Source organism: Heloderma suspectum, chromosome 2 (assembly GCF_057233095.1).
Source record: "Heloderma suspectum isolate Gila_16-S chromosome 2, 16-S_ref, whole genome shotgun sequence".
Classification (NCBI taxonomy): domain Eukaryota; kingdom Metazoa; phylum Chordata; class Lepidosauria; order Squamata; family Helodermatidae; genus Heloderma; species Heloderma suspectum.
Genome location: NC_139459.1, coordinates 324,980,001 through 324,994,522, shown reverse-complemented (window position 1 = coordinate 324,994,522; position 14,522 = coordinate 324,980,001). Strand labels below are relative to the sequence as shown.

The 14,522-nt window shown below is 45.7% G+C and overlaps 1 protein-coding gene across 3 annotated transcripts in view; it reads left to right on the top strand.

The window, feature by feature from the left end:
• Positions 1-274: 274 nt before the first annotated feature.
• The window catches only part of MITF (melanocyte inducing transcription factor), a 231,013-nt gene continuing 216,765 nt past the window's right edge, over positions 275-14,522 (top strand). For 2 of the 3 annotated variants that reach the window (XM_084840417.1, XM_084840418.1), the window contains exon 1: positions 294-568. In XM_084840417.1, coding sequence (XP_084696543.1) covers positions 465-568 — 104 coding nt within the window. In that variant the 5' untranslated portion in view covers positions 294-464. Of the gene's footprint in view, positions 569-14,522 lie in introns of all 3 variants that reach the window. The other variant, XM_084840416.1, reaches the window with a different exon arrangement.

The window sequence follows — 14,522 nt, the reverse complement described above, 5'->3', positions numbered from 1 at the left end:
CCGGGAGGCCCGAGCCTCGGCGCCTCCCGTTTTAGAAACCAAGCCCTGCCCCGCGGCCAGGGTGCCGGGCCGAGCCGCCGAGATACCCTTGGCAAGCGGCTTCTGCTGACATTGACAGGACGCGCGCCGGTGCCTCTCGGAGCCCCGCCCTCCCTCTCGCGTCGCGGCCGCTTGGCCTCGTGGGAGCTGTAGTGCGCCGGCTGGGCGGACGCCGCAGGCCGGGTCCCTGAAGGACTACAAGTCCCAGGCAGCGCCGCGAGGAAGGTGTGCGCGAAGGGGAGGGCGCCCAGGAGCTGGCGCTGGGCGCCGCACAGCTCAGCAAGTCAAGCCGAGGCTTGGGCGGGAGCGCCGCGAGCCCCCGGCGCAGCGCAGCGCGGACGCGGGGCAGGCTGCGCTTGGGCGGCGGCGGACGCGCGGCCCCCCCTCGCCCTCCCGTCGGCGGCGGGAGGCGGAGAGCCGGGGCCATGCAGGCGGAATCGGGGATCGTGCCGGACTTCGAGGTCGGCGAGGAGTTCCACGAGGAGCCCAAGACCTACTATGAGCTGAAGAGCCAGCCGCTGAAAAGCAGGTGAGGGGCCGGCAGCGCCTCGCCCTCCCTCTCCGCGCCGGCCACGGCTCCGCCGCTCTCGCCTCTTCCCCCGGGGTAGTTTTCTCCTGCCCCTCTGCCCCGCCCCGCCCCTTCCTGATCGGTGCCCTGGGCTTTCTCCCGCGGAGCGCCCTTGCCCCGTGCGCGACGCCGGCGCTCCAGGCTGGCAGCGCCACCCATTCATCGGGCACAACGACCCCCGCCCCGGGCCCTGCTGCCGAGGCAGGTTTTGAAACTCCGCCGGCGTTTGCGGAGTGGGTGGAAATGCTGCTCTTTGAGCCGGTCTCTCCTGCCCCCGCCGCCCCCCGGCTCTGAGGGGGATACCCTCTTGAGGGCTACAGCCGCGCATAGCGACCTCATCGACACCCCTGCATTTCCCTTCCTTGCCTCCCCCCTTTCTTTTCCTGTCCCAAAGCTTCCCTCCTTCTGCTCCTTGCCCCTCTCTTGCTACCGATCTTCAACTTTCCTCTCCCGTCCTGCTGCTCTTTCGTCTCCCCCCCCATTCTCTTCCCCTCCCCCTGCCTTTTGCCCCATTTGACAGCCAGCTGTTACACCCCCTACAACTCTGTCTCTCCCCCGCCCCTCCACGCTCTCCTTAGCCTCTTCTTGCCCTGTTTCGTTTCTGCCCAGTCAACCTCCCCCCGCTCCCCCGCTCCGCTTGTAGGCGAGCTGTCGTTTTAGCCAGCTCCTGCTGGAGCTGTCGTTAGCCAGCTGACCCCAAGCTGTGTTGGTCCATATCCAAAGGGGGCCTGAGTGGAACCCCTTCTCCTTTCTTGCCTCCAGGGGGAAAGAAGGAGAAACGTGGCTTCCCTTCACGACAACAACAGTGGACTGGGGAAGAATGACAGGTCCTTTGCCCGCCGCCCCTCTTCCCTGGCAGTGCAGGGTGCAACCCATTTCCTATATGCTGCTGGCCGTGCTCCTTTGCCCTGGCACCTGAGGGCTTGCAGATATGCCTTCTTTTGCTTTGCAAGGTGCGTATGTGACGCCGCGTGTGGGTTGGCACAGCCCCGCCGGGTGCCAAAGCAGAGGAGGCGTTGCAGATTTGGCTGAGGTGTGAGAAGTGTGCGTGGCAGAGCCGAGGGCGTCAGCAGCTCGTGTGAGCGTGCTTCTCCCACCGGTGTGGGATGATGTGCTTGTGTCGAGCCAAGCGTCTCTTTGACAGGGCGAGCGGGAAAGGGAGCAGGAGAGAAGAGGGGAATGCTGCCGAAGGAGATTAACCCGGCAACTCTGTGCCTGCTGTTTACTTTCGTGCTGCTGAAGCAGGCTGTTTGTAAAAGTTTTTTTTTTTTATATAAATACATTGAAAAGAAACATCTTTTTACAGTTGAAGCTATAAATGCAGCCATTTACTGAGTGGCTCCTGCCATAATAGCAGTTTTGTTTAGTGTGTGTTACTGTTTGGGCGAGGGAGGAGGGGCCAAGCCCTGTGGCTGGTATTATGTAAAGGGTATTGTTGGACATTCTCACCAGAGGCATTATCTGGCCTAGATCGGGAGTTACAGACTTCCACTAATAGTTAAATGTGTATTAAGCAAAGCAGAGTGGATAGAGAGAGAGAGAGAACTGCTCATCTCTCTATTTCGTGACTGCGTTTGACTGGCTGATCCTTGCAGCTCGTGTTTTGGATCACAAGGTTTTCTATAATGTTGAATTGTTTGCTCTCCCTCCACAAGTGGCCACATAAATACACATAAATCATAAAATGATTTGGGATGGTGGAGAGGAGGATAAGGCAGGGTTCTGGAATGTTTCAACTGGGGCTAGTTTGTATTATATTAGGATAGCAAGGGAGAGCCATGAAGGGCGCAATCCTGTCCATGTTTAGACAGAAAAAAAGTCCCCAGCATGGCTGGCTGAGGAATGCTGGGAGCCGTAGGACTTTTTTTTCTGTCTAAACATGGATAGGATTGTGCGCGGAACTAAACAGTGTTGTGGACCCAGTCCCCCAGTATGTATTACATCAATTATTTTGTCTGTGTTGTGTGTCAGCGTTGCTAATGCAAGACAGAATGCGGAGGAGAAATAGTGTACATTTGCATTACAGGTCAATTTTAAGTGCAAATTAAGTCTCCAGTGTGAAAACACCCTTAGAATTGCTATTGAGCAGAAATAAAAAGGGGATTTCTTGCAAGCCTGGTCAATTCTTGTGTAAGTGCATGTTCAGGAGAAGTGTAAAACTGACAGACCCTATAGATATGGTAGAATATGCATTGCTCCTTTTTCTGTTAGCACAAGTGGATTTGGGGCATGCATATGATGGAGGTGGCACAAGGAAAGAGGCACAAGATACAGGGCTGTGCATTGCCATATTTCTTGTAGTTCCTTGGGCCGGGGGAGGTCAGGCTATATAAGTTGGCATGCTCTTCTCCTGGGTCTCTCTTTCTGGCTGGCAGGATGCTGTGAAGCTAGCTCAGTCTTCCCCAACCTGGTGTCCCTCCAGATGTTTTGGACTTCAACTCCCATCAGACCCAGCAAGCATGGCCTGTGGTCAGCAATGCTGGGAGTTGTAGTCCAAAACATCTGAAGGGCACAAGGTTGAGGGAAGGCTGGTCACTTATTGGGATTGGGTAGGATTCCTTCCCCTCCCCACTCTTGACCCATATTGGCTCTGAGGATGTTCTTTGTTTGGTTTTGCCTACTTGACACTGCATGTATGACTTCGGCTTGTGGCTTATACGTCTGTGTGGTTTGTCATTATTGTTATAACTGGCAATGTGGGCTGAATGAAGTTCAGGAAGCTGACCAAGTAAGAAAGAAAGTTTACTATTCTGGCCAAGTGGTGCCTGTCCCAGTGCAGCTCTGCTTGGCCAATCTGATATTAAACTGAATGAGGTCACCACTTAAATTGCCAGTGCTGGGCAAATGGAATGTGCACCGTAGAAATGTGAGGGTGGAGCGTTGCCCTTATCCGCTTCCATAAAGCATCATAGCCAAGGGGCTTTTCAACTGAGTAATGGAAATCCAGGCTGTGTGTAATTCTAGTATGTTTCTTAGCTCTGTGATTCAAGTGGCAATCATACCCTGCCAAAATAGTTGGTCTAATGAAACGTTACCATGTGAACCATTTGAGACCGGCCTGTTGCCTGTCTGATAATGTGCAGATGATGGGAAAGCCCTTAGGAGTGACAGTGATGCCCATGGAAGGTTAACATTTAAAAGCCCTTTACCACATGCCTTACCCTAAGCATGCTTCTGAGTGTGTGTAGTAGTTGGATGCAATGCTTACTTGTGGCCATTACATGCAGTGAGAGGCTTTTAAAGTTTACCCTTGCTGTGTCAGTGTAAGGGCTTTCCTGTTCCTTGCATATGGTATAAGTAATATTTATGTTGGGCCTCTCCTTGGAATGTAGGAAGCTGCCTTATACTGAATCAGACCATCTAGCTTTGTAGTATCTATGCTGACAGGCAGCAGCAATCCAGCCTTTCAGACAGTAGTCTTTTCCAGCCTTGCCTAAAGATGCCAGAGGTTGAACCTGGGATCTTTTGCATGCATGTGTCCTACCACTGAGCTACAGCTCTGGGAAAAATGTAGAAGCCATTCTTTTAATTATGATCTGTGTCAGGAGAAGCCTGTTCTGCAGCTCATCAACCTGGATTAAAATAAATAAACTTGCAGCTGCATCTGTGAGGAGTGCATTTCTTTTGTGGGCTAGGGCAGAGGTGGGCAACCCATTAAGAATGGTTGGAAAACAGCAATCTTGGAAGGGATTGCTGGGGGCTGGGAGAAGCTTTGATTTCCCCACCCCTCCCAGCAATTCCATCCTAGTGGGCATGAAGGGGGCGGTGTGTGTGTGTGTGTGTGTGTGTAAATGCATGTGGATGCGTGTGTGGGGGGTTCCCCACCTGGGACTGAATGCAGTCCTTGGCATGAAAAAGATTGCCTAGCCCTGTTCTAGGAACAACACTGTGAAGGAAAGGATTACTACTGAATTTTAAAGAGTTCTCTTGTAGCGTTTTCTTAGCAAACATGCCACTCGCAGTTGGTTCATAAATGAAAACCTGTAGATAGATGTGTCAAGTTCATGCTGTGCTGTTCTTCCATGGTTTCCTGTTGGAGCATCTTAGATTGCCTGCTTTTGCGAACAGTGTGCCAAATCTTGGGTCCTTAATGCCCAGGATGGGCTGTAGCTCCTTGTAAAGGTCACTGCAGGTCTTTATGTCTGGAAAGTTTCATACTTTTTGAATGTGAAAAATGTACTGAACGAGTTAGAGATATTTCTGTACTATATTTGTAAATTTGATATTTCTGTAGTATATTTGTTTAAGTATAACTTAAACTTGTAAGCTTCTAAAACTCACCCCCCCCCCCGCAAAGCAGGGGTGGGCAGCATGTGGCCCTCCAGATGTTGTTGGCCTATAACTCCCATCGGCCCTAACCAGAATAGCCAACGGTGAGGGAAGATGAGAGCTCTAGGCCAAAACATATAGAGGGCCATACGTTGCCCACCCCTCCTTAGGGGGTAGCCTACCACAACCCAGTTCTCATCCTCTATTTCCCATAAGTAGTCCTGCAAAGGGAGAAGACTGCCATGCCACTATTACCAGGACCAGCCCTACCATTAGCCAAAGTGATGCAGTCGCCTCAGGCAGCAGGAGACAGCTGTGTGCCACACGGCTTGCCCTGTGCCCCCTAAACTAGCCTACTGCCTTCAAGTACAACGGAGGGTGCTGTTCTATTGTCAGTATTGAAGAAAGATTCAAATGCTAGTCCTGTCGGCTTTTGTAGATGGAGTTGAAGGCGGACACAATCTTGTTCTGCCTCAAGCAGAGAAATATCCTGGGCCAGTTCCGACTGTTACAGAAGCTAGAACTCCCTGTGGCAATGGCATCTCCTGCCTCAGCATTATTGCATTCTAGTCCCTCACTGTCCATCTTTACCAGTAACTGATTTCTCAGAGTGTATTTGAGAGCTCATGAATTCCTGGGCCCAAAACAGATATTACTTTAAACTTGTGTCTGGCAGCTACATCTTTTTTTCATTGTGACCCTAGAGGAGGCACATGGGCCCTGATTTAGATTTTAAAAGCCCCCTACCTCCCCCACTAGCCCCTCGCACCTACTCTAGTGAAAAAGGGGGAGACATAGCTGCTAGTTACAGACTTAAAGTAATGTCTGATTTCCCTCCCCCACCCTCAGAACCCTAGTTGCAGAGGTTCAAAAGCTCTCAAAAGAAACATTTTCAGTCCCTGAATTCAGAATGAAGAGCTACAGAAGAAAAACTAAAGCTCCAGATGCACACATGGAGCTCTTGTGCGGGTGCTGAATTTGCCAGCAGTGTTTGTCGACTGAAGTGTGTGCAGTGCAAAATGCATGCACTCTCGTGCCAGAGCTCACACATGTATAAGCTGCAGCTTGCTTTCTTCCCCCCTCCTTCCAAAAATCATGCAAGCAAGGACCCAGTTCCATCCCAGGTGCCATTCATGGTTTTACGGAAGGAAAAGGCTTAATGTGAATTCCTTCATAGAAGACATGTCCATACATATTGACCTGGTTCACACATAACGCTAACCCATGGTTTATTTAACTCATGGTTTGTTACCCTACCCAGAGTTTGTCTGGCAGATGATTGAACAAACCATGGTTTGTTTTCTCAATCCCTGGGTTGTTTGTCTCCCTCCTACCTCCCTCTCCTGTCTCCCAGATGCCTTTGCAGTGCTGTAGTGCTGGCATGTAGGGAGACTGCGGGGGTTTTTTTAAACCACTATTGATCACTGCCTCTGTAGCCTGGCAAAACAACCCATGAACGGCCCATGGTTCTGGGTTCACACATAACAACCCATGGTTTAAACAACCCAGAGTTCACAACCCAACAACAAACCATGGATTCTCCTTCTGGGTTGTTGTGGTTAACAAACCGTGGTTTGTTAGCATGGTTGGTTTTGGCCATCACAACAACCCAAAATTCAATAACCCATAAGATGGATTAGAATCATGTGCAAAACCAGCTCCGTAGTAGTCTAGACCATAGTGAAGTATAATAATAATTTGTGAGCACCAGACCTAAGACTTATCTAAATTATAATCACTCATGCTTCATTTCACTGCTATTCACTGGAAAGCCCAGGCAGCTGCTTGTGTCTAAGATGTTTCCCACCACAAAGGGCAAGCCACCATTAGCTCCAAAGCAACACTTGAATCTCAAAGCATTTGTCCCATGGAATGTCACATTCCTAGGAATCCTAACTCCATGGTCCCTATATTAGTGTTAAGATTCCCAAGAATACAGCCTATGATTCTAGTCCTTATAACTACAAGTTTGTCAACGTGATGGCAAATTCTTTTGAAGCAGAGCATATATACATTGAAATAATTTCTTACACACCCCAAAATTGTGGCATTTTTCAATTAGTTTGGCATATTTTTATTGAACTTGAGCACACTCTGGGAGAGAGCGGAGGACAGGAAGGCCTGGCGTGCTATGGTTCATGGGGTCACGAAGAGTCGGACACGACTTAACGACTGAACAACAACAACAACAATACAGACCACTGCACAAATGCAGAGGGGTTTTCTATATTTACCCCCCCCCCCAAATGAGAGTCGTGTGGCACCGTAAAAATGAACAAATGTATTATGGCATGCACCACAATATCAAATGCATGAAGTGTTGACCTCAAGTTAGCAGATTTATATACACAAGCTTCTGTCCAACAACTATGTTCAGACACATCTGATTGGTGCTGTATCCGATTGGTGACGTACACCAACAGAAGGGAGGTGATTTTTGACAACCCCCCTTTCCCCTGCCCTCCCCCACACCAATCTAAATCTGCTCTGGAGGGTGGGGTGGGGGCCCTTCAGACAGTGCCAGCTCTAGGTTTTTGAGATCCTTTGGGCAAGGCAACCTCCATGGGCCCCTCCCTCAGTGAGTCTACCTTCTCACCATCATTGTCCCCAGCTGCTCTTGCTTCTCCTCCTGTTTTCCGTCATTGCCACCACTTGCTTGCTTGACAGACAGAGAGCCAGTGAGCAAGGAGGCTGTGGCACCTTCTGCTTCTCTTTCTTCCCACCACTGTTGTCTGGGCCAGAGCAAGAGGCAGGTAAACAAGCAGGTTGCAATGGTGTGGAGGAGGAGAAACTACAGGAGGCTGTTGTTAGTGGGCCCTTGCTAGAGTGTGGGCCCTCAACATATGCCCAACAATGCTGGCCCTTGATGCCGGGCTTGCCTTAGGATGTGCCTGGGATGCTGCAGAGGGGAAAAGGGGAATCACCAAAAAATAGTTTCCCTCCCCATTACGCGGAGGGAAACATCCACTGGATAAAAGAGCTTTCTGCCAACAGAGTGACACCAATCAGATACAACCAACAGAGCTTTTGTTATGACAAAGTTAAATGTTGCTCCGTTAACAAAGGAATATTTTTTTTTTTACTGAAATTTTGTTTCTGCTCCTCTACTAAGACATTTTTTTACACTGAAGCACTGTTCCTCAATACAAGCACATGTGACCTGTTCTAAATAAAGAATATTTTCCACTTCTTGCACAACTGGAACAGATATAAACAGTAGCCAGAACAAACTGCAGTGCAGAACTACAGAAGTGTTTGTAACACTCAAGGGCCCTTACCCCCCCCCCCCAGTAATCTGAAAAAGAATATTTTAAATTAGAGCAAACATAAATACTATTGAGAATAATAATGTAATTAAGCAAATCTAATTACATCAAATTAGATGTGCAAGTCAGCATGGTGAAACAATTTAGAATAGTATGGTTTTGTTGCAGAGTCAGTATTTGTTTTTTTTTAAAGTCAACTTCTGGGGTTTTTCCTACTGGTAATTAATCCTGCTCACACTGAACTTCAGAACTGGAGCTGTTTGCAATGTTACTTTTTTTAAAGAGATCAGTTATATTCCATGAATGTTGGATTTTGCAGAACAAAAAATAATAACTGGGGGAGATACGAAAAGAGTATTAGACTCCAGAATGGACAGAACTGGATATTTGGTCAAGAACATTCCTAACATGTTTTTTAAAGTGATAGAATTATTTTTTCCAGGGATACTTGGAGATTTACAAATCCAAATTTGAAAGATTATACTGTATTTACCTTCTCAAGATTCATTTTGTTAAATAGCATGCATAATAGGCCTAAGTTGCTGAAAAACTGATGGGGTCAATATTAATGTCTAAAACATGGCCTGTTATGCTTGCTGATCAGAGCTTATGACTGATAATATGATTTTTCAACAACAAACGATTTTCAATGGAGATTTAATAATATTACACTACAATATGTAAACTTCAAAGAACACAGAAGAAAAATGTAAACATATTTTTAGAGAGAACCAAACTGGTGAATCAAGCTTTTATTATCAGGAAACTATTTACACACTATAAACTACAAAGAGAAAGAAGTATTGATAAGTGAGTTAAGTATATTACAGCACAATCCTATATTGGAATTATGCCAGCTGAGGGGCCTTCTGTTTTGCAGAAGTTTCAAAATGCTTTGCATTTTAAAGAGATAATAATGTATAATACACATAATCTCTTGATAATACAAAGTATGTGCTGGTAGCAGCAAGAATATGTTTTATTAATAAAAAATCCTACCATTGAAGAATGAGAGAGTAAAATATATGATTGTGCAGTTATGTCTACACTGACTAATTATGTGAGAGTAAGAGAAGGAAGACAAAGATAAAATACGTTGGATCTAGATTTGCCCTTCTGTGAACCGAAGGACGACTTCTGTTCACAGAAGAAACAGAGGTCCAACAGAGGCTCCCACTGGAGTAAAGGGGTGCGGGGAGAAGGTGATTTTTATTGAAACCCCTTTCCCCCTGCAGATCCCATGCTATTCTGTAGAATTCCCTGGGGAGAGCCTCCGGAGCAGAGCTGGGGGGACATGCAGGGTATTGGAAGGGAAGGGAAACTCCCACTGAGAGAGCGGACGTCTGCTCTCGCAATGTTGGATTTAGCCCTTTACTTGCATACTTAGAACTGAGAAGTTATTGGTCGTGTTATCCTCATGAGAGTCTCAACACAAGACTACTTCAGGATCTTGAGTAGAGAACAAAGAGTAGAAAACAAAGAGCACACAGAATTATAGCAATATTCTTCCTCTTACCATGGCACCATGACTCCTGTTCTCCAGAGCTTTGGTTACACCAGAAGTGGGCAATTTGTGGCCCTCTAGATGTTTCGGCTTAAAACTCCAATCAGCCCTAGCCAGCATAGCCAATGGCAAGGGATGCTGGGAGTTGAAGGCCAAAAGATCTGGAGGGCCACAAGTTGTCCAGCTCTGGTTTACACAGTAAGAAAAATCCCCCCTGCTCTTACTCTTACCTGCCTTAGGAGAGATATTTCAACCTTTAAGAATGGGGCAGGGGGGACTACACAAAAGCTGGAAAACCACCAAATGATTGGCAGTTGGGGGGAAGGGGTTGAGGGCATCAGGGGAACCCCAGAGGGCTGGACTGGGGCCCCAAAAGGGCCAGATTGGGCCCCCAAAAGGGCCAGATTGGGCCCCCGGGCCAGAGGTTTCCCCATCCCTGGCCTATGTGGTTTGGGGTATGTTTGTTTTTAAGTACAACTCTAAAATGTTTGTTCATACAATGAATCTAGTATCTGACAATTAAGTCAGCATTTGTATTGATTCAATTGTATAATACTTTATCATTTATATGGCACCAGTGGTGTGCATGGCACTTCTCAGAACACAAGACTGCCATACACTACGTCTCAGGTCCCTGCCCCAAGGAGCTCCACATAATCCAAGTACCTGTGAATGTACTTCAAAAGAGCAAAGTAATTACAAAGAAGACACGATAACTTGGCTTGCTTTTAACCAGATGCAGAGATTGCTGACAACAACAAAAGAGATCCAAACATATGAGTATTAAGTTCTGGAGGACTTTTTTTAGTGTACAAAGTACTTTACTAACCTCAGCGTGTTTATGACTTAGGTTGTGCAGAAATCACTTCTCTGATATTGGCTTTAGGACAGGGATGGGGAATGTGTGGCCCTCCGGATGTTGTTGGACTGCAACTCCCATTATCCTTCACCATCAGCTATGCTGGCTAGGGCTGATGGGAGTTGTACTACAACAACGTTTGGAGGGCCACAAATTGCCCACCCCTGCCCTAATAAATGACTTATTGCATGAAGCTGTTGCCATATGTGGGCAGTTTCAACTGGCCTTCGTTTAAAAGTAAATATTTTAAATTACTTTTTAGGCTGCCTCTAAGGGTGGTATCCTGCTCTGGACTGAGTCTAGGCTCTTTGCAAGCAAATACAGTGAGCAATGCAATAGAATAGTCAATTTGGCAAGCAAATGGTCAAGTGCACAGATCTCAGTCCAAGGAAGTTTAGGGTAAGGTAGGTGGGGTCAAAATCCCAGCAGGAGTTTGCTAGGATTTTGACCCCACAACATTTTGATTTTGATCCCAGCAACACAGGCAGGCAGTTAGACAACAAGGATCAGGCAACAGCAGAAGTCGTCGAGGTAACAGGCAAGAGGTCAGACACAGTAAATCAGTCAGGTATATTACTGAATTCAGAAGCAGGGCCAAGAAACAGTCCAGAGTCAGTAGCCAGGGTCCCAGGTGGGACCTTCCTAGGATCTGGTGCTTTTATTGCAATGTGAGTTTGCTACCTGACTGTTGTGAATGAGTTTGAAATTTGGGAAAAAGAGTGTTAAGGAGCAAGAATGACTGGTTAATGTACCTTAATGGTCAGTGAATGTCTTCTTATGGAAGCTGATTGTTAGAAGGTGGTTTCTTGATACAGAGAAATCTGGAATGTGAAAGCCATTAGCACTGAGATGGTGAGCCTCTTCCCCGGCTGAAGAGAGGGATTGATGAAGGTGTGTGTGTGTGTGCGCGCATGTGGGTGTAATGAACTAAATAAACTACCATTTGAGCCATATAACAATGGAGGAGGGGTCTCACAGAAGTGGTTTTTCTAATAGCAGATTTTGTGATTTTTCTACCCACAGAGGAGAAAACACAAACGTCCATGAATTCCCTTCCAGTGTCATAGTGCTCACATGAAAAGATCACTCCTAAGAGTAGTAGTTCATTGATGGCAGCAACATCTTCATCAGTTCTTTGGACTGCCATTTACTGTTATACCCTCCTCCAGCAGTGAGGAGTTCTGGGGGCAGTGTTTGCCTGGGCACGGCTTCCTTTGGAAGGGAGAGCACTGGAGACTTGTGGCATTTTGTAACATTTGATTACAGAATCCACTATCGCATCAGATCTCCAGAGAGATATACCAGCACCCCAAGGTGCTTCTAGACCTGGCAGCCTATGTCTCTCTGTGAGATAGAGAGAGATGCTGTTTCTGCTGGATCACTCATGTAAACAGCTCTTGGTGTGGCTAAGCTGGCTGCAGTACTGTCTGCACCAGGTCTAAGGAGAAAGCATTTAGTGTGTGCTTCTCTTGAATATAGTGTGTGCTTCACCGGATCGTGGCTTTTGTGTGCAGCTGCATATAAAACAGTACCAGTATCTAAGACCGCTGAATGTGGCTCAACTCTCTTTGAAATGGAAGCATTTCACCATCATATCTTGGGATGTACAGGTTTTGTTAAATCCGTTCCGTCTGTGTTTTGTGGATTGTCAGGCTTCTTCTATCATCTGCTCATTGACAGATTTGACTGAACGACTGAACAACAACAACATTAGCGCAAGTGCACACTTGTGCTAATGTGCGTTAGAGCAAGTGTGCATTTGCGCAAATCCCCCTCAAAGTTTTAAAAAATGGTCCTCAAGTGCACATGATTCGGAAAAAGCTGGTCCGCTTCAGAATCCACAGGCCAGATTCATAGAAATCTGAACTCATTTGAATCTGTGACTAATTTATCCGATACTGCTAATTAAAGCCTTCTAAAAAAAATACTATATTTTTGCTACACTACTACATACCCATTTCTATGGGTGGATAACAGTGGTGTGATGCAGATTGCTATATCTGTGTGGCAAGCTGCTTCAGTGTGGTGTCATATGGTGTGCCTTAGTGGTGGTATTTGGGTTTGGGTACCATTCCAAGGTTGTGGAAATCAGCACATTTGTCTTACTCTATTTAGATTGGCTTGATGACTCTTCGAAGTACAGGATTATTGTTTGACTCTGCAGTTGACATTTAATAACATTTCACAGGCCATGGACAGGCTAGTTCATAGCAGTAAGGCAGTTGCAGCTTCCATTCATTCCATTCAGTATTTGTGATGTAGGACCACAGAGAATAAACTGGAAGAACATTGTTCCTCAGTAATATGTGGGCATATGCCAACTATTGCGGGATATATGTTTAGCTAAGGAGAGCTATTGGTTATGAATGACATCTCGATACTCTGATCTAGTTGAGGGTTTGTTTTATTAATCCTTCAGAACTAGAAAAATATCTATGGCTATACCCCTGTTTAGTGACTGTAATGTCTACTAAAATCCATGGGATTTTACCTTCACAAACACTGGATGATAATAAGCACCACAGAGAGCTGCTTTAGTCTTGCCACCATTGAAATAAGGCATGTCCCAGAGCAGTGCTTAGTTGATTGCATCTAAATATTAATTACAGCACTGGAAACCTTTGGCTGTAAACAGGGTTCTCCCAGCATTTGCTTTATTTAAAACATACCCCAGCCCAAGCCAAATAACATAAATTAAAAGAAATTGTTTTTTAAAAATAAGCTGTTAACAGCAATAAATACAATGAAGTAGCCATAAAACATTGAAACAGTAGAGAAAAATGATAACAACACATAGCAACCATTAAAAATAATTTAACTGCAGCAAGTAAAGCAAAACAAAAAAGTCTTCAGGAGAAATATAACTTGCTACCATGCATTTCACTTGCCATTTTCTCCCATAGGTGGCAGCTATAAAGTCTATTGCATATAGTACCACCTACCACTTATTCTGGACAGGATAGGAGCTTATTAGGGAAAAGCTGGAGGAATTCGTAGTTGACTCATCCATGTTGCTAAATGCTTCAGAAGATCAATCATCAGCCACCACATTAATATTTGATTATCCCTAAATGGCTTAATAGCTGAAATAGTTTGGTTATTGCTTTGTAACAACGCTTGCCATTCTTATATCCTTCTGTCTAGTATCCCATGTGTACTTCCACTTACTCTAAATTCCATTTTTAAACCAGCTCTTTCCTTTGCCCCTCTGATCTAGCTTGTTTAAAAATCTCTCCTAGGTTTTCTCATATCCCGTAGCAATTCTCCTTACTTGACAGACAGGTTGAGGGAGAGAACTTCACTGCTGCCACATGTCAATTACCACTTCCGGCGTGAGTCAACAGAAATGCTCGTTGCTGTGATTTCTTCATGTAATGTTGTTCAGAATGGAATTGCATTCAGTACACGTGCTGTCTTTAAGTATATTCATGTGATGGTTCATATACGTAACTTTTTCTTCTGTATCAAGGCATACAATAAAGATAAAGAATAAAAATCATGTTGTTCAATCCTGCTGAGTGTTTTATGCTGCTTTTATGGCTTTTAGTTTATTCTGCTTTTCGTATTTACATTTTCATTGCTTGTTTCTTTTTGTAAATCAATTGGGGAATACGACTGAAAGGCAATGTATGAATAAATAATTGTGTATATTTTTAAAAAGTGTTCTTGAATTCTCTAGAAAATGATAATGAAAGTAACCCCACAATTCCGCAGGGGTGGGGGAAGAGAGAATACAGCAGTAGTTCGAAAGATGGTGTGTAAACACAAGGTGTCCATGATGTCAAGGTTCCTCCAGTGTTGTTGCTTATTAACAATTACTGAAATCAGCAAAACATTATACAGGGCTGCTGGGAGATCTAGATCCTGCCCCAAGAAATGTATAGGGAGTTTAATGCAACTCAAGATAACTCTGCTTCACTACAATAGTTCACAGCTACTTTTTGCCACCTCAGCTGTAAATCTGGCTGTCTTGGGCTATTGGGCTATGTTTATGGCTATACTAAATGATCATAAGAA